Source organism: Danio rerio, chromosome 3 (genome assembly GCF_049306965.1).
Source record: "Danio rerio strain Tuebingen ecotype United States chromosome 3, GRCz12tu, whole genome shotgun sequence".
Lineage (NCBI taxonomy): Eukaryota > Metazoa > Chordata > Actinopteri > Cypriniformes > Danionidae > Danio > Danio rerio.
This window is the reverse complement of record NC_133178.1, coordinates 59204737-59223879: the sequence shown is the minus strand read 5'-3', so window position 1 is coordinate 59223879 and position 19143 is coordinate 59204737. Positions and strand designations below refer to the sequence as shown.

The 19143-nt window shown below is 38.4% G+C and overlaps 2 protein-coding genes, 1 long non-coding RNA gene and 1 other non-coding gene across 13 annotated transcripts in view; 2 read left to right on the top strand and 2 right to left on the bottom strand.

Annotated features, from left to right (window-relative positions):
• tex2 (testis expressed 2) overlaps positions 1 to 3504 on the top strand; it is a 52418-nt gene extending 48914 nt beyond the window's left edge. For 7 of the 8 annotated variants that reach the window (XM_068217825.2, XM_021471758.3, XM_005164255.6 and 4 more), the window contains 2 exons: positions 385 to 505; positions 2394 to 3504. In XM_068217825.2, the coding sequence (XP_068073926.2) occupies positions 385 to 505; positions 2394 to 2528 (256 nt within the window). In that variant the 3' untranslated portion in view covers positions 2529 to 3504. 8 annotated transcript variants of the gene reach the window in all.
• A 2806-nt stretch (positions 3505 to 6310) lies between these two features.
• si:dkey-188h10.3 lies at positions 6311 to 7971 on the bottom strand. The gene is made up of 3 exons (XR_012401255.1): positions 7724 to 7971; positions 7038 to 7166; positions 6311 to 6923 (listed from the first exon to the last, which is right to left on the bottom strand). It is a non-coding gene; the product is annotated as a si:dkey-188h10.3 (long non-coding RNA).
• On the bottom strand, positions 6477 to 6611 carry LOC137490810 (small nucleolar RNA SNORA50). Its single transcript, XR_011010871.2, has one exon. It is a non-coding gene; the product is annotated as a small nucleolar RNA SNORA50 (small nucleolar RNA).
• Positions 7972 to 11524: 3553 nt separating the features above from the next.
• ern1 (endoplasmic reticulum to nucleus signaling 1) overlaps positions 11525 to 19143 on the top strand; it is a 54950-nt gene continuing 47331 nt past the window's right edge. For 2 of the 3 annotated variants that reach the window (XR_012399486.1, XR_012399485.1), the window contains exon 1: positions 11525 to 11741. Coding sequence is in view for 1 of the 3 variants with exons in the window: in NM_001423672.1 (NP_001410601.1) it covers positions 11664 to 11741 (78 nt within the window). In the remaining 2 variants the exon portion in view is untranslated. 3 annotated transcript variants of the gene reach the window in all.

Below are 19143 nucleotides of genomic sequence, written 5' to 3'. Positions count from 1 at the left end.
TTTTGGTTCGATTGGGTAGCTTTACATGGACATAGGAAAATTAAGACCTGTTTAAAATGATTTAAGACCTACAACACAACATTTCTGTGAACTTAAGACTTTTTAAGGCCTAAAATTTGGATTGTGAAATTTAAGAATATTTAAGACCCTGCGGATATCCTGGAAAAAGCTTTTTTTTTTATTAGGGACAATAATATTTGTGTATTGTGGCATTTAATAAAACAAATTGTATATTACTTAAATTTAACAAACAAATACTTGGATGCATTGTCCAAACCTGTTCCTAGACCATGGGTTTTCAAAAAAATAAATAATAATCCATCTAGAATATGTCTTCATAGTGCTTTGCGAACATGTGCTTAGACAGATATTGGTTTGTTGCAGGTATGGTTTCAGAAGGCCTCCTCGTCTGGAACTGAAAGCTCGGCCAAAACTGGGAGAAAGGGAGGTTACTTTTGCCCATGTGACAGACTGGATAGAAAAAAAACTAGATCAGGAATTTCAGGTAAACATATGTGGATATTCATGTACATTAGCATGTGATCATTTAGCAGATGCTTTTATGAAAGGGAATAAAAATGAAAAAAAACAAAAACATTTCATATGACACTTTATTGTCAGTTTAATGCAATAGAAGTATACAGTAGTCAACATCTGAAGTTGATCAAATGGGTTTTTCAAAATTGTTTATAAGACAAGAACAGGTGTCGTTTTGGTTTCCAGACCAGCAGGGGGCGCCCAACCTTTCGTCTGTGTGGGTCCTAATGCCCCAGTATAGTGACAGGGACTTTATACTGCTCAGTGAGCGCCATCTTTCAGATGAGACATTAAACCGAGGTCCTGACTCTGTGGTCGTTAAAAATTCCAGTATGTACTTCGAAAAAGAGCATCCTGGACAAATTTGCCCACTGGCCTCTGTCTATTTAGAGCCTTCTAATAATCCCCATGTCATAATTGGCTTCATCACTCTGTCTTCTCTCCACCAATCTGGTGTGCGGTCTGGCGCAATATGGCTGCCATCGCATATTCCAGGTGGATGCTGCATACTGGTGGTGGATGAGGATATTCCCCCAATGTGTAAAGCACTTTGAGTGTCCAGAAGAGCGCTATATAAATGTAAGGATTGTTATTGGTTTCAGAACAACTTTGATAAATGCTTTTGGTCCACTTCATGTTGACTAGTGTTATTAGGCTTGGAGCTATGATAACTTATTTGGACCCAGATATGCTGTGTGCATTTCCGTTACACTGTAAAGGTGCAGTAGGTGATTTTCCACAATGCTAACAACTTGATTAAAAATCTCAGAATCACAGTCCCTCCCCTGCCGTCTAGAGCCACGCCTCCTTAAACACGAGCACATCAAAAGAACCCTCTCTTATGTGTTAAAAGCGACTAGTGCTTATCTGGCGGCGTGCAAGCCAAACTGACATGCTATTTCAGAGCGAATATTTAGAGTTGCATGGTAAACAATATATGGAGAGACTAGGCGAAATAGCGCTATTTACTTGTGTTTTGTTGTTAAACTAATTAAAATCTACATAATCAATGCTGTAAAAGGTCCCTTATGAAACTGAAAAAAGCCTTATCAATCTTTCATCGGAAGATTTTAGTGGCTGAACAACACTTCTGTGAAGATATAACCTGTTTGTAACAACAACATCCAACGTTACATCAGCTTTGCGTGAAGCTTAACCAGTTTTAAAACAGAACATTACCTGTTTAAGAGAAATCCTTTAGAAATGGTGTCATCCTTTCTCCAGCATGCAAAGGTAACTCCAATATTGATTCAGGTTTTTAAAAAGTTTTGATTCAGCAGGTTTTTACCGATCGTGCACGTGCTTTCTCTCCCTCTCTCGTGAACGCGCGTCAATCGGCGGAGCTGCGTACAAAAGCCTGCGCAGTTGTTCAAATCTGCATTTGCTGACAGACAGATTGGGCTACTTATCGGAATTAAGAGAGATGTCGGTCCGACTCTATTTTATTGGATGAACATTTTTTTTGTTTTATGCTTTACCCAAAATATAAAAATACATTTAGATAATTTACTTAAATCATTACTATTAGACTGTGAAGAGACTTTCAACCAGCACAACAAAAATGCTTCTGAAGACAATCACCCACTGCACCTTTAAAATGCACAACCATTAAATGCTATAGCATTAAAAAAACAACAAATTAGTTTATGGCATTTGTTTGCTAAGGCTTTAGGTTCATAGTTGCCAACTAATACGAGTAACTGGTTTTGTTTTAGAAAGTACATGTAAAATTTGCAGTCAAATACTTTGACAATTTCTTAGACCAGATCTAATACAGTAGTAAATTGTTTAAGCACCAAACATTGCTGACCTTTTCATTTAAATTTCTTTACCCTCAATTCTTTCCATTTATGCAGAAAATATTTGTGATGCCAAACATGGATGATGTCTGGCTGCCTATCATGCACTCTGCCATGGACACACGTTCCAATGCCAGTGCCTTGAGGGACGAAGAAACCTTGGATCCTAAAGAATCTCTCGAGGACATGTGAAGATATGTTTCTTTATAAATGACAAAACAAAAAAGAATACCATGAGGGCAAGACTTAACCAGAGTTGAAAATTACAGGTGCCACCTTGCCCATTGAACAGAGCTGTGAAAAATCTGAACACATTCATAACTAAAAGAAAGGACGATATTGCTTGCTTGCTTGCTTTTGATTTGGTCGGGACCACATGAAGGCACACGCTGTAGGCCCTCAAACAGGTTTTGGTGATGTACTAAAATGCTTAGATAAAGAATGTCGAACAACTAGTGAAAAGACGGTGTAGAGCCTAGAAAGGCCCATGAGTTGAAGTGTACGCGCTACCTCTGTTTGATACATGCTGACTTACCAAAAGTCCAGGGATTGAATGGCAGTACCTAAACAACTTCCTGCAGTATCCTGATGCCTGGCCACACGCGATTTATTATTCGAGGGCTCTCACTGGACTTTTGGTGAGACAGAGTGCCTGCAAACCACCTCAGAGTTCATTATTTGAAATTGTGCATCCCTGGGGTGCACAGAGCATCAATAATGGATGCATCCAGACATTTTAACTGAAACAACAAGCCAGAAGGGGACATTTGCATCCATTTATGATTTTTATCATGATTGTCATGTGCGTCTACCAACAAATAATGTCTTAGACACAACAGACCTACCAGTACCACAATTATCCTCTTCCATTCACTGCTGCCTGAGCCCTCTGTGTGGCATCTGATTATGCAATTAGATCAATTTCACTGTGCTTGAGGGGGGACACCAGCCGAAAACCCCCTCATCCCCAAGCGATCCCTTCTCAAGCCTGTTCAAGAGCTTTCTATGCGTGATATCAGAAGCCCCTCTGCAGTGGGCATAGATCAGTGGTTCTCAAATGGTGGGTCACAGGTCTGTTCTCACTGGCTAAATTACTAACGTGAATAGTTAAGATGACGAAACATGGATTTTTAAATAAAAGGGGATAATGCATGTCACAGGATTAAAACCATTGTGTTGGCTGTTTGTTGGGAAATTCTTACTGGCTATTAAAGAGTATTGTATGGTAACTCAATGGGTAAAATAAGATTGGTGGTAAACATTACATAAGGAGGCTTTCACATTTTTAGACATTTAACAGTCATATGTGAATGCATGTATATTAAGAGTGCAAACTAATATCCTGACTAGGGCCAAACTGAATCTGTGGACTGTTTCGCTTTTTCTGCGCATAATTAAAAAAAAAAAGTGCATCTATGTGGAATAATTTTGAGAGTATATGAGCAGGAAACAAAAAAAAACATAATTGTAAGGATTACAATGAGGATCCAATTGACCCTACGCTAAGCCCCGCCCTCCTAGTTACTGTTGTTACGCCTAGTTACGCTTTGTTACACCTAGTTGTTACGTCTAGTTTTCCTGCCTGCCATGTCTATTACAATATGTGCCAGTGTCAGACATTTCCAGTGATATAATTGGTCATTTTTGGCAAACAGGTGAGATATCTGAGAAAGCGAGACAAAAAAGGACTGCAGTATGCATTACGAGGGTATATTTACAACTTAATATGCAACCGATTAGAAATTAATCAAAATTGAAGCTAGCTTAGCCTAGCCGCCTCATACACTGACCATTCAACAGCTTAGTTCATGCACTGCAGTATAGGTGACATTTAAAATAATCTAATTTTAACTAATTAACCTTGATTTCTTTTCTTTTTTTTTTTTGCCAAAAAGGGTTTAAATGGAGCAGTGCTCATGATATCGAGCGAAAACAGAAAGACAGCTGGGAAACATAACCTGCTTTGTATTTTTGTAGGAAACACAGTTTAGATCTTTTTACAGTAAGAGGTGTGTGAGTTATTGCCGTCTATCATTAAATGTGTCAGGAATATCGAAAATACAACCAACTTAACCCTGCTCTTTTAGCGCCCCTCACAGAGCTTGATCCACGCTGGCATTTCTCCCCTTGGGTTTTCGGTTTTGGATAGGAAAAAAAATTCCACCATCCTGTCCAAACTTTTAGGATACGTTTGCACAATCCATATTCATAAGCTTTGGCTTGTTTTCCTCGCTCGAAAGCTTGACAGACCTCCTGCACATAACTACGGTTGCTAAGCTATGATTGGTGTGTGGCGGTTTTCGGGTGTGGCTTAGTGAAGGGTCAATTAGAACCACTTGTTTGGTATAAAAAGCTACAAATGGTATCTCACATAATACATCTGAATAAAACACACGGAAAGACATATAATATTACTTTACAAATTGTATTGTATATAAGACATTTAAACATTTGCATATTATTGCATTACTGAAATTTATATAAAATATAGCAACTTGCACACATTTACATATAATAAAATAAATGATGGGCCTACCTATGGCTGGGGGGGGGGGACTGGACTGGAAACGCAAGTTCGTGCGTCAAGTTTCGCAGTTCACTGCATTGCAAAGTTCAAGCTTGGTGAACTCTGACCTGCGAAGTCGCATAATTTGACTGCGACCCCGTTTACACTAATACGTTTTAGTTTTAAATTGCATAAGTTTTGCTGTGGTTACGTCATCCGTTCACACTACGCCGGAGTTTTCGAGTCCCAAAAACGGAGCGTTTTGGAAAGGCTGAAGAGGCATTGCTGCAGACATTCGTCTATCTGATCCACTCTGGACAGAAATTTTAAATATGGACCAATCGCTGGCTTATTTAAATGTCTAATCATCTTCTTCATTCCTGCCCCCTTTCGCAGCACCGTACGACAGAATTTTGCTAGCTTAAACTTTAGTGTGATTAAAGTGTGACATAAAGAAATACACACATGGAAAAAAATAAAGTTATATATAAACACAAGGACTTCTTGTGGGAAAAGTCAGCATTTAGTGTGACCTTCCAGGGCACTAAACAAAATGTGAACTGTTTTGCAGACACTATTGTGAAATATAACAGATTTTCTCCAATTTCATCTTTTGATTAAGGCTTATTTTATTTATTTTCCTTATTTGTCTAATAGACTTCATCTCAATTATGTTGAAGTAAAAAAATAGAGAGGTAATTATACATGATCAATATACTACTGCTTAAACGACAAATCAAGACTTTTGCACAGAACTCTATGGTGTTACTCCCTTAAAACAAAAAAGCTTGCGCTGACCCATTGTTGACGGTTACAGTCAAGAACTATAATTGTAGATGTTCCTGCTTAACCTGTCTTTAAAATTATTTTGCACAGTCATTTTAAAATATTCCAGGATTTGTAAAATCTGGGTATTGAAGCAAGACCATTGAGAACCACTGGGCTAGACCTCGCATCATATTTTCAGATCAGTGCTCAAAATAAGTGCTATTCTATTTTCAATACAGATGAGCTCATATGTTGTGCGCAAGTGGAGAAGATTGTTGAATGTACAAAGCATTTTCGTCTATCTTTGGCTTATACAAGTGATGATATCTGTGTTGTTCATTGCCAGGTTGCTTTGTTTCTTCATTGTTTTTCTGTTTGCAAGATCATGTGGTGTATTAAATCATGTAGTTTTTGTTGAATAATCATTGGCAAGTAACCTTTGCCATCAATTCTATGAATGAGTTTTGACATTCAACCATTATCATATGTTTAGGAGGTATTGACAATTCTGAAGTGTTTTATAGCCAACATACATGACAAGGTCTGTATCTTAGCTGGTACTAAGGTGTCAGCAAACATAAATTGCTTTTTCCACCAGAGTTTTGGACTCTACTCCAAATATGATGTACTTTGATTTTAACGTGATTATTTTGTATCATTGTTTACGCTAAAATGTTGCCATTCGCTGTTTGTTTTTAGTGTGGCTTTACCAATTGTTATTTCTTTTGCACAATATTTCATGTTAATATTGTGTTTGGCCATACAGACAACATGATTGTGTGTAGAAACTGATCAACGGCTTTTGCAAAATAACTCCAGTTGTGGTGTTTGTTTTTTCTCAATTGTACTAACAATTTGAAAACGTCATTTGTAGGTTGCTTTTAAAAGAGCAACTTGGGAAGAAAAGCCAAGGGGCTCCAGTTATAACAACCCTTTACTGTTGCACTGTTGCTTGGCCCGTTGAGCCATGGATGGGCTACACAGGTTCAAAGACAGTGCTTTATAGAGTGTAATAATTACCATTCACAAATATAGTGCTCAATTTTCTTTATTACATACAGCAAGACAAACAGAATTGTTCAGATACAATAACAAACAAAGTAAAAAAAAAAAAATGCAATTAAATTAACCACTAAGCATTAAAGTTAACAGCACAGTGTAAAAACTACAAACCTCAACCTGTTCCAATGAATGTCATAACAGCAAGTTAACTCTGAGATCAAAAGACACTTAAGGAATAGTAGATAAAAATTTACTAAACATCAATTGGTTTCAATTTCTTCTCTTGAACACAAGATGAATTTTGAAGAAAGCTGAAATTATGTAATAATTGACTTCCATAGCTTTTATTTTATTTGCTATAGAAGTTAATAGTTAAGCTTCCAGCTTTCTTCAAAATACATATTTTTATTTCTAACAGAAGAAACTCAATATTTGAAAAGTTAATTTACAATTTTCATGTTTGGGTGAACTACCCTGTTAGATTGATTGGTCTGTTTCCAAGTTGGTTAACACCAAATAGAATCTCGATGTAGTCCACTGCAACTGCAAACAACCTGAAAAGAGAGGTAGAACATCACTTAAGTGTTATAAAATTCTACATGAAATAATTTACTTAGAAAAACACTAATATCTCAGTTAATTAAGGTAAAGTTGGTTTTATATTCACACTCAGACTCTCTCCTCAATAATATAATCCCTGAAAATGATTATTATCTATGACAACTTGTGACACGCTCCCCTATATTGTTTACTTTGAATATTTGGTGACATCACATGCAAGAACAACTTGAAAACAACTTTGGCACTACTTATTTGACTGTGAACAACGTACTTTCATAGTCATAATAGGAGTTGATTATTCAAAATTTGCCCAAAAAGAAATAATACTTTTCAGGAATTATATTATTAAGGAGAAAGTCTGAAAGTGTGAATATACAACCAACTTTACCTCAATCCTCAGTGAATGAGATCAGTCACGCTGCGAACACGTGCTCATGAGCGCAATATATTAGCACACCACGTGCATAAATTGAGTAAAAAGGATGAACGGTTCCGATATTAATACAGCCTTGCAAAAATTAGAAACCTGCTTTTGAGAATTCAAACATACCTAAATTTGTCGGCACACAATGTCGATCCCAGTGGACTTCATTCTTTTAAGTACTCAAACTACCAAAGGAGATGAGAGACAAAAAATGCATTACAATATAAACAACTGCTCTTCCCGGGAAGTACACTGCACCCGACCTTTAAGATAAACAAATAAAAGAAACAGTTTCGCAGGAAATCGGCGAGATCCTTCCAATACAGAGACTCCGCGATCCACAGCTCAATGAAGCAAGCTTTGTGGTGTGAGGGAGGACGAGCAGCCAGCAGCGACTTTTTGTTCTCCTTCTTCTTCTGTGGTTTATCGGCGGTGGGCTAACCCACGTTTGGGTGCATTACGGCCACCAACTGTGCCGGAGTGGAGTGACAATGACAGAAAAAAAACAACTATAATTTCGCCTTTTATAATTTGTATCAAGAGCGTAGAATTGGCATGGACCACCTAGATCCACCAATTAATGTCCCTACCAATAATTTAATCGACTTCGAAATAAAATAATGCCATTTCAACCCTTAGTAACCTACACATGCACTCAAGTTCGCAACGAGTTCAGTGTAATACTTTTAACCAGGGCAATGCAATTTATTCAGTATATTTCAGTAAATCAAAATTCAGTTTCGATTGTGACTTCCATGATTATGATCAACAATAATCAAGATAAAACAGTCAAGGGCGCCCCAAAGGGTTGGCCCGATGTGGCCACGGCCACCCCTGTAACTCCGGTTGATCCATTAAGATTTTGTTGCTGATTATTAATTTAAATGTACTTACGTAAATTCCACAATATTTCAATAATCAAACAAATAAATAGCAGCCACTAAATGTTGATTTAATATTTAGCTTAAGTGTATCAATAGAAGAAGCTGCATTTAATAATATTTTGGCTCAAGGAATACGGATAAACGACATTATAGGGTCTATAGTGAGTGTTTGTGTATACAGTTATTATTGTGTTACTGTTGTATTTGTTTGTTTTATTAATTCATTTATTATTTTTCATTCATTAAATAACCGAAAAGTATATTTATGAAAAGTGTTTTAAAACTAAATGTTGATTTTTATTTGACATGTGTACTTACTTGTATTTCAAGGAATAAATTGCAAATATTCAAAAGTAATTAAATAATAAATTAAACCCCATTATTTTATTTACCAGAAACAAAAACAGAACATTACACTGAATTCATTATTTTTTGTGAGCCACCCCAAGATTCGGGGTGGCCTCTTCTGGCCACCCCTAAGAAAATCTTCTGGGGGCGCCACTGGCCCCTACAGAATTTGACCAATAGACATCTTCTGTGTGACCAAAGTCGGTAAGTTTCCAACGAATAACATTAACTAGAATTTTCGGGCAAAATAAAATCTCCAGGTCAAAATGACACGAGTACAAACAAGGCTTCGTTACATCAACACTGTTCTCCGATAGAGGGCGATGAACTCTGTGAACCACGCGGGCTACTGAGGTCGACACCAACATTCTGTTATGTTTTTTTTTTTTTTTTTGCATCATCTCGAATCTGTTTCCTAGCAACATTTGTAGGCGTTTTATTTTGACGGTTGAGTAATTAAAAGGAATAAAGTAATTATAAGTTTCTTTTGTCTTGTTTAATTGTGCCCTCTGTCAAACAGTATGCCCCCATATAATGCAGAACATCTAATGGTATGCCCTGTGAGTCTTAGCTGATGTTTTTGACGGATTATATATAAATAAAAATAAAAACTTGTACAAGAGTGCAATTGGATAAAAATATTTTATGCATGATTCATCTGCATCTACAGGTTTGACCAGTAGGCGTCTCTAACGAGTTAAGAACGCTGTTCATTTGATTAGATTGGAAAAACTGCAATCTCTTCACTACTTCTTCCTACTTTTTAGTTAGAATTGAATCCACCCACAAAATAAAAAACTGTAACCCAATTATCTTGTGTTATTGATATAATTTGATGGGAAAACTAGTTCTCTGGCTACATTATTAATTAAGATAATAATAATATTAATAATAACAACTCCAACAATTCATTCATTCATTCATTTTCTTGTCGTCTTAGTCCCTTTATTACTCCAGGGTCGCCACAACAGAATGAACAGCCAACTTATCCAGCAAGTTTTTTACGCAGCGGATGCCCTTCCAGCCGCAACCTATCTCTGGGAAACATTCTCATACACTACGGACAATTTAGCTTACCCAATTCACCTGTACCGCATGTCTTTGAACTGTGGGGGAAACCAGAGCACCTGGAGGAAACCCACGCGAACACAGGGAGAACATGCAAACTCCACACAGAAACGCCAACTGAGCCGAGGCTCGAACCAGCGACCTTCTTGCTGTGAGGTGACAGCACTACCTACTGCGCCACTGCTTCGCCCAACAACAACAACAATAATAATAATAATAATAATAATAATAATAATAATAATAATAATAATAATAATAATAATAATAATAATAATAATAATAATAATAACATAATAATAATGCAATCCCAAATTAGAAAGAGTTGGGAAAGTATGGAAAACGCAAGTAAAAAAGAAAGGGATTTGCTTTGGCTAGTTTTGGGCGTCACGTGGCGCAGTGGGTTACATGATCGCCCCACAGCAAGAAGATCTCAGGTTCGAGCCAGCTGGGTCAGTTGGCATCTGTTGATGTTCTCCCCGTGTTTGTGTGGGTTTCCTCAGGGTGCCCGTTTTCCCTCACAATCCAAAGACATGTGGTAGTACAGGTAAACTGAACAAACTACACTGGCCGTAGTGTATGAGTAGGAATGCAAGAGTGTATGGATGTTTCCCAGTGTTGGGTTGGAAGGGCATCCGCTGCGTAAAACATGATGGACAAGTTGGCGGTTCATTCCGCTGTGGTGACCCCTGATGAATAAAGGTACTAAGCTGAAAAAAAATGAATGAATGTATGAATGTTTCTTTAATTTGTGAGGTTTATTATTCCAAATCAAATCAATAAAAAAGTTATTAATACTATATTAGAGGTGAAACTTGCCTATAGCACTCATTCAATGTTGCTCCTAGTTGTGTAAATTGCTTCCTTGTCCTCATTTGTAAGTCGCTTTGGATAAAAGCGTCTGCTAAATGACTAAATGTAAATGTAAATGTGATTATCTACTGCTAAAAATAATGAGGGGTACACAAATCTAAATAATCCATCTATTTTAGTTAAGTAGACTGCCTAGAATTGAAAAATCTCTTTGGAGCCATCTGGTAAAAATATACTTTACTTTAGACAATCTTGTTGACAAACTCGGAAACTGTCTGCAACCATTTATTTATTTATTTATTTATTTATTTATTTATTTATTTATTTAGGCAGTGGCGCAGTAGGTAGTGCTGTCGCCTCACAGCAAGAAGGTCGCTGGGTTGCTGGTTTGAACCTCGGCTTAGTTGGTGTTTCTGTGTGGAGTTTGCATGTTCTCCCTGCCTTCGCGTGGATTCCTCTGGGTGCTACGGTTTCCTCCACAGACCAAAATACATGCGGTACAGGTGAATTGGGTAGGCTAAATTGTCTGTAGTGTGTGTGTGTGTGTGTGTGTGTGTGTGTGTTTCCCAGAGATGGGTTGCGGCTGGAAGGGCATCCGCTGTGTAAAAACTTGCTGGATAAATTGGTGGTTCATTCCGCTGTGGCGACCCCAAATTAATAAAGGGACTAAGCCGACAAGAAAATGAATGAATTTATTTATTTTATTATAAATTAGTAATTTACAAATACAGCAAAAACAGACGCAAAAACTTATAGAAAAGACTTCCCGTCCAAGATCATGTGACGTCATATGACAGTTCCGCCTTCAATGTTATGTGAGCATGCGCGGGAGTAGTAAGAGGAAGAGAGCTGATAAACGCATTGAGCCAGTCTGTTCAGTAGTACAATGAAACAGTAAACTGTCTTTAAACAAACACATTTGCCGTAATCTCATCAAACGTTTATATGTGTGCGTGATGGCGTGGGGAGTGTGCAGCAGGGCTCTTGTGTGGATTATAACTGCGTTGATATGGTGGAGTCACAGTGGTCTGATGGTGAGTGTAAATATTACTGATCGATCAACACGCTCTTTATCTCTGATCATCGTAACGCGTGTCTTTATGTGTGTGCCGCATTTTAAACTGTCAAGTACTGGTAGCTGATCGTCCAGTCTAGCTGTGTTCACTTTTTACAATCCTCCTGATCTCTGATTACTTTGACCTGTGGCCCTATTACCATTGCTTTATTACTAATGTATAACGTTAGTAGCTTGTTTGCCATTGAAGATGTAAAGCTGCTCTGTGTTGTCACGTTTCTGGCATGAATGTGGGTCAAATATATCCTTCAGAATCATGTCTTGATTGCCCATTTAGACACAAGGTTTTCTATCCTTCTGTACTTTATTGTCCTGCCTTGTTTTGTGATAGTAAATATGCAGATCTATTTTACTAGGTATTACACTACTGTCATTCCTATAAATTAATACGAGTCATTAGTCCATACTAGATTAGATCTAAGCCATTTTAAACACCTCGAGACAAAGACAAATATTATACAGATTACATTTAGCTTAATAAATTTCTCATCAACAGAATTTTAGTCTCAGACTGACAGTGGAAATTCATTTTTTTATTACTGTACCACTTTTTACAACGTAGATTGTGAAAACAGCACTTTTACAGTATGAATAAAAGGCCACAACAGTATTTCAGATTGTGGAATATATTAAGCACAGTTAACAATTTTCTGTAGAAAATACATTAACTTGCTGGCATCAGTTCTCCAGTAACTTACTGTAAATCAAGTACAGCAAAACTACAGTATATTTACATCTACGGCACCATTTATCTTGCTGTATATTACAATTTTGTATGTATATCTTCACTGTAAAATATAAAATAATTTTCACAATACAACTTTAAAAAGCAGTAACTTACTGCATAACTGCAATACAGTAATATACCGTTATACTGTGTGATTTACAGAAATCGTTGACATTACATATCAGGTTGCCAGAAGAGAAGTGATGTAATGGTGGTTTAGTTCTAGTAAATTAAAATAGATTCAGTTAAGTTTAAAAAAAATGTCACTGCAAATAAATAAAGAAAGCAGTCATTTATAAATTTATTTTGACTTTGTGTGTGTTTGTGTGTGTGTGTGTGTGTGTGTGTGCGTGCGTGTTTTTGTGACATATCAGGACACAAATATATATAATGAAATAGGTATGACACAGGTATTACAAAAAGGAGGTGAAATATGAGGACATTGGTGACGTCCTCATTTCTCAAATTGCTTAAATCCTACAGGATGAGTTTAATCAGAGAGTAAAGCTGCACACAGTCTCCTGTGATGGTTGGGGTTAGGGGTAGGGTGGGGTGAGGGCAATACAATTTATGGTTTGGACAGTATAAAATGAATGGAAACCTATGTAATGTCCCCACTTTTCACAAAAACAAACGTGTGCGTGTGTAAAGCATTTAACACTTGTAATGTTGGTTGCCATTCCTTTTCACAGCGCTTAAAATACATTTAGGGACTAAAGACACCAAGTGATGAAGTGCTTCAAATGTAACTTTGTCCCGCTTTTCTAGCAAACAAGTCTTAAGGTGGGCAACTGTATATGGTCTTTGTTGTTGCATTTAGAGCTTCAAAATGCGTGGCACATTCTCTATTGGAGACAGGTCGGGACTGTAGCCATGCCAGTCAAGTACCTGTATCCTCATCCTCCGCAGCCAGGACTTCGTAATGTGTGCAGAATGTGGTGTTCCATTGTTTTGTTGAAATACGCATGGGTATGTACTTTATTAATGGTGCCACCACAGAAGTGCAAGTTACCTTCGTCAAGGGTACTGACACAACCCTATACCGTGACAAACCCTGTCTTTTGGACTTGCAGCTGATGAGGAGTCAGGATGATGCTTTTCTTTTTTGGTCTGGAGCACATGGCGTCCATAAAAAAATCCTCAAAAATAACTGAAATACTGATTCATCTGACCACAGCACGCATTTCAACTGTGTGGTGGTCTATCCCAGATGCCTCAGAGCCCAGAGATATCGACGATGCTTCTGGGCACTGTTAACATTGGGCTTTCTTTTGGCACAGTACATTTCTAACTGGCATTTGTGGATGTAACTATGTATTGTGGTACATGACAAAGGTTTGCCAAAGTACTTTTGAGTCCATATGGTGATATCGCTTATAGATGAATGATGTTTCCTGTTCATATTGTCTGCTTTGAAATACTAGTTAAAGTAAATTTGGAAAACACACACAAGCACACACAGGGTTTGGACATTGAAACTGAAACACTGGCTAATTTCGTGTGTCGTGATGGCTAAATTTGACCAGCCTGTTGGGCAATCTTTTATTCATTGATTGCATATTCTATCAGTAAGAGCACAGTGTGAAGGTTTAATTAGTAATGGCACAGTTTTGCTTAAAATATTGTAATGCATACAACATTATGGGCATATGTGACCAAGACAGTGAGTCTTTGTGATGTATCAAGAGCCATGGTGTACAGGGTAATGCCAGCATGCCACCAAGAAGGACAAACCACATCCAACGGGAGTAACTGTGAATGCAAGAGGAAGCTGTCTGAGAGGGATGCTCGGGTGCTAACCTGGATTGTATCCGAAAACATAAAATCAAAGCTGCACAACTCACTGCAGAAGTAAATGCACACACTCCTCCTTCCACCAAAACTATTCGTTGGGAGCTGGGGATATGTGCAATGAATAGGTGTCCACATAGTTGTAGGCAGCATTGTTTCAAATATGGATTGGTTAAAGTGCAGTGCATGCTACATATTGAGGGTGTGCAGTGAGGGGTATGGAAGAGTCTGTGTCGGGTGTGTTGTGTTCATCTGCCTGATAGTCTGAGGGAAGAAGCTTTTCTTCAGTCGGCTGTTGTGTGATCGGATACTGCGGAACCGTCTGCCTGAGGGTAGCAGAGAGAAAAGTCTATGGCTTGGGTGGCTGGAGTCGCTGATAATACTCTTTGCTTTCCTCATGCACCGCCTGGTGCAGATGTCCTGGAGGGAGGGAAGCTCACCTCCTATTACGCGTCCCGCAGTTCACACAATCCTATATAGGCCTTTGTAATTGCTGCTGGTGCTATTTCCATGCCAGGTCGTGATGCAGCCAGACACGATGCCCTCCACAGTGCAGGTGTAGAATGAGCGGAGGATGTGGGGGCTCATTCCAAACCTCCTGAGATGCCTGAGGAAGAAGAGGGCTGGGCTGCTATAGCCAACCAAACCTTTGGTCACTTGTGCTAATGCCAGCAGTGAAAATATTGGGCACTTTTGAGTCCACCTTCACTGTCTTACCCCATATCCAGAAGAGTTACGGTGTAGAGAACCCTAAAAAAACATTCCATCCAGATTGTTGCATTCCCACAGTGAAGCATTGTAATAAATCAGTCATTGTTTGAGCTGCAATATCATGGCAGTCCCAAGGCCTAATACTTGTTCTGGATGGGCACGTTACTGCCAAGGACTACCAAACCATTGTGGAGAACCATGTGCACCCAATGGTTCAAGCTTTGTATCCGGTGGCGTGTATCAGGATGATAGTGCACAAATACACCCAGCAAGAATGTTGACGCAGTGGTTTGACGACCATGAAAGTGGCGTTGATCTAATCTGTAATCTCCCATGTCCTGCACAGTCACCAGATCCTAATATGATTAAGCAAACGTATAAAAATTTAATTCACGTAGTCACCTAACCACTATTCTGCAAGAAGAATGGTTTAAAACCTTTCTGGCCACTGTGCATGAGTTGTATCTGTAATTCCCAGGTTGAAATGATGCTTTATTAGCCGCAAAAGAAGGCCCTACACCATACAAATGAATTATTGTGGTCTAAAACCAGTTGTTTCAGTTTCATTGTCTAACCCCTGTATATAAAATAATACCTCACCTCAGATGGCGACGCGGTGGCGCAGTAGGTAGTGATGTCGCCTCACAGCAAGAAGGTCGCTTGTTCAAGCCTTGGCTGGGATAGTTGACATTTCTGTGTGGAGTTTGCATGTTCTCTCAGAGTTCGTGTGGGTTTGCTCCAGGTGCCCCGGTTTCCCCCACGGTCCAAATACATGCGCAATAGTTGAATTAGGTAAGCTAAATTGTCCATAATGTATGAGTATGTTTCCGAGAGATGGGTTGCAGCTGGAAGGGCATCCGCTGCGTAAAACATGTGCTGGATAAGTTGGCGGTTCATTTCGCTGTGGCGACCCCGGAATAATAAAGGGACTAAACCGAAAAGAAAATGAATGATTGAATGATTTTACCTCAGTCTGATAATATATACAATGCACATACATTGACTTGGTGCTATATATTTATCAAAATAAAATTAAGAATAATGGAAATGTAGATGAAAGGTTTGCAGTAGGGTTGACTCACATGAGGAATATTGAATATAAATGCAGGATCCTTTGTATGTCAGTAATGTAGGTCTGTCAGTTGAATGTCTTCACACGCATGCCATTAGTGAGATAAACCATAAATACATTTTCACCACACTTTTCTCCTTATAGTTTGTTGTCAGGGTAGCACTACTATGTAAATCTTGTGACAGAAATGGAAACTGACTTTATGAATTGTGAAATTTACTAACCTGTTGAATCTTTTCTGAGGTTTGATGATATATTAAGACTCTTTATCACTCCATTAAATGGACATGTAGCATACAGGAAATGGGTGACTCATAATTGCAGTAGACCTGTGGCAGAGAGCACATGGTCGCTGACAGACTCAATGCAGCGTGTGTAGAGGACTCTTATCAAAATTATATGTAAGCAGTGTGCGTAGACAGAGCAGAACCGACATGTCAGAGCCATTGGCAGAAAGTCAGGCAGAAGACAGGCAGCACTGTTACTGACACACTAATTTTCCTTCAGCTTAGTCTCTTATTTATCATGGGTCGCCACAGCAGAATGAATCGCCAATTATGATGAACACAAATTCATTATTAAGTGTTTTCACTGTCTAAAAATGAAAAAAGGCTATCTCAATGTAATCTCTCATTATTGGATTTATTATTTTTATTTATTACGTTATTCTATCTTTACAATTGTCACCTTAAATATGCCAAATACAAGAAACCCTAACCATTAATTTACATTAATTACACAGACACTTATGAGTGTACAAGTACTTTGAGGACAGACAGACAAACTTATAAGCAACACACAATACACATTGCTAATGATTGCAATGATCAGATTACTCCATTGAAAAATACACATGGATATTACCTCTTAAAAAAGTAGATTAATATTGTATGCAGGTTTGCTCTATATCAGGGGTGGCCATCCCTGTTCCTGGAGAGCCACCTTCCTGCAGATTTCAGTTGCAACCAATATCAAACACACCTGCCTGTAATTATCATGTGGTGTTCAGGTCCTAATTAATTGGTTCAGGTGTGTTTGATATGGGTAGCAACTGAAATCTGCAGAAAGGTGGCTCTCCAGGAACAGGGTTGGCCACCCCTGCTCGATGTGATTGACAGCTTTACTCTCCACCCTATACATAACATTTTACCTCGTTAATGAGAGCAGTTTTCATTCATAGCCCAGTAAACAAAAAAACATGCGATTATAAGGCCACCTCATACTTTACTGGAAATGTAAACTTTACGAGTTGCCGTGAGATTGTGTTGGAAAATCGCATAAAAGATTTACGAATAAAGCAGCATTTACATTTAATGAGTCAAAGAGAACACAATTGTCACTTCATGATTAACTGGCACCAAATACCAAAAGTAAAAACAGAATTTGCTGTGGATAGAAGAAGCTGCGTGAATCTTTTCTTTATTTAATACAGGGGTCACCAAACTTGTTCCTGGAGGGCCGGTGCCCTGCAGATTTCAGCTCCAACCCTAATCAAACACACCTGAACAAGCTAATCAAGGTCTTACTAGGTATACTTAAAACATTTTAACGTTTCGACCGACATGGTCTTCATCAGGACCTGATGAAGACCATGTCGGTCGAAACGTTGTGATATTGACATTAAAAAATTTCTTTGAGAGCTAAAGTGGCAGTGTGCCGATTTACTTTGAATCTTTTGCTACTAATGTTTGTTTTTTGATCGTGCACCTGCCTTCAAGTTTTTCTAGATGTGCGCACATTTCTGTTTTTTGCAAAATTAATAATATAATAACATTAATACTGAAATGTTTCCCAGAGGTGGGTTGCTGCTGGAAGGGCATCTGCTGCGTAAAAACTAGCTGGATAAGTTGGCGGTTCATTCCACTGTGGCGACCCCGGATTAATGAAGGGACTAAGCCGACAAGAAAATGAATAAATGAATAATACTAAAATGGTAAAGGCAATTTTAGAATGAGCAAATCAACATTTCGGCTGTTTTACAATGTGCTCAGCCTGCTGGTTTGTCCATTCACACACATTTTATCATCACATCATCTCTTACAACAAAAACACATTACTTTTTTTTGCGCATACTGGAATTTGTTTAGTATAAGTGTTTCCGTCATAGTTTGTATTTCCTTTCTTATTGAAAAACAAAGTATAACCTGCTCGGTTATTTGCATACCTTTTAATGTGCATTTTTTTTTATTATGCGCATTGTGGCATTTCCAAAATGCACATAAAAATAGGTGGATGGCAACATAGCCATTGTCTGTTAAAATAGTTTTCTCATATTTCCCTTTTCTGCTGTGCAGAAGGGGAATGAGGATGTGGAAGTCCAAGATATGGTTAAATTTGCCAATCACATGCTTTATAAAGCCTTCAGAATCAGGCAACGATGTATAGGCCTACATTAGTGAACACATGGCATGAATAGAGCTGAACCTAAAGGAATAGTTTACTAAAAATTAAAACATTCCTGCTAATTTACTAACTTTTCCAATATGTAGCCCCAAAATGTGTGTGACTTTCTCGGTAGAATAAAAATACAGTAGATTTACACTTGGACATTTACTTAGTCAATTTTCAGAATAGTTCAGCTTTTGCCATTGTGTGCATTAATACCGAATGTGTGTCATTGTTATTATTTACGTTAAAGCATAGAGCCATGGTTTCCGCTACATAAATTTTTCCATGGCAGGGCACCACACCAAAATTAATCCCGCCACGGCTACATTACAGCTTTCCATTCAAAACATTCAGTCGTGTTTTTTTTAATGTGATAATCGCAGTATCGCACGAAAACGTATTAAAAGGTAAGTGAATTATAACCGTGCAAACTTTTCTGTAACCGTAGTAGTGCTGTGCGCAGGGCCGGCGTGTCCATAGAGGCGACCTAGGCGGCCGCCTAGAGCAGCATAATAGAGAGAGCGGCGTCCCTGACACTACCCTCACCACCCACGCCCTTAGTTATATCCGCGTCTAGGGCGGCAGAATAGAGAGGGCGGCGTCCGCGACACTACCCTCATCCCCCGCGCCATCAGTTATATACGCGTCTAGGGCGGCAGAAGAGAGAGCTGA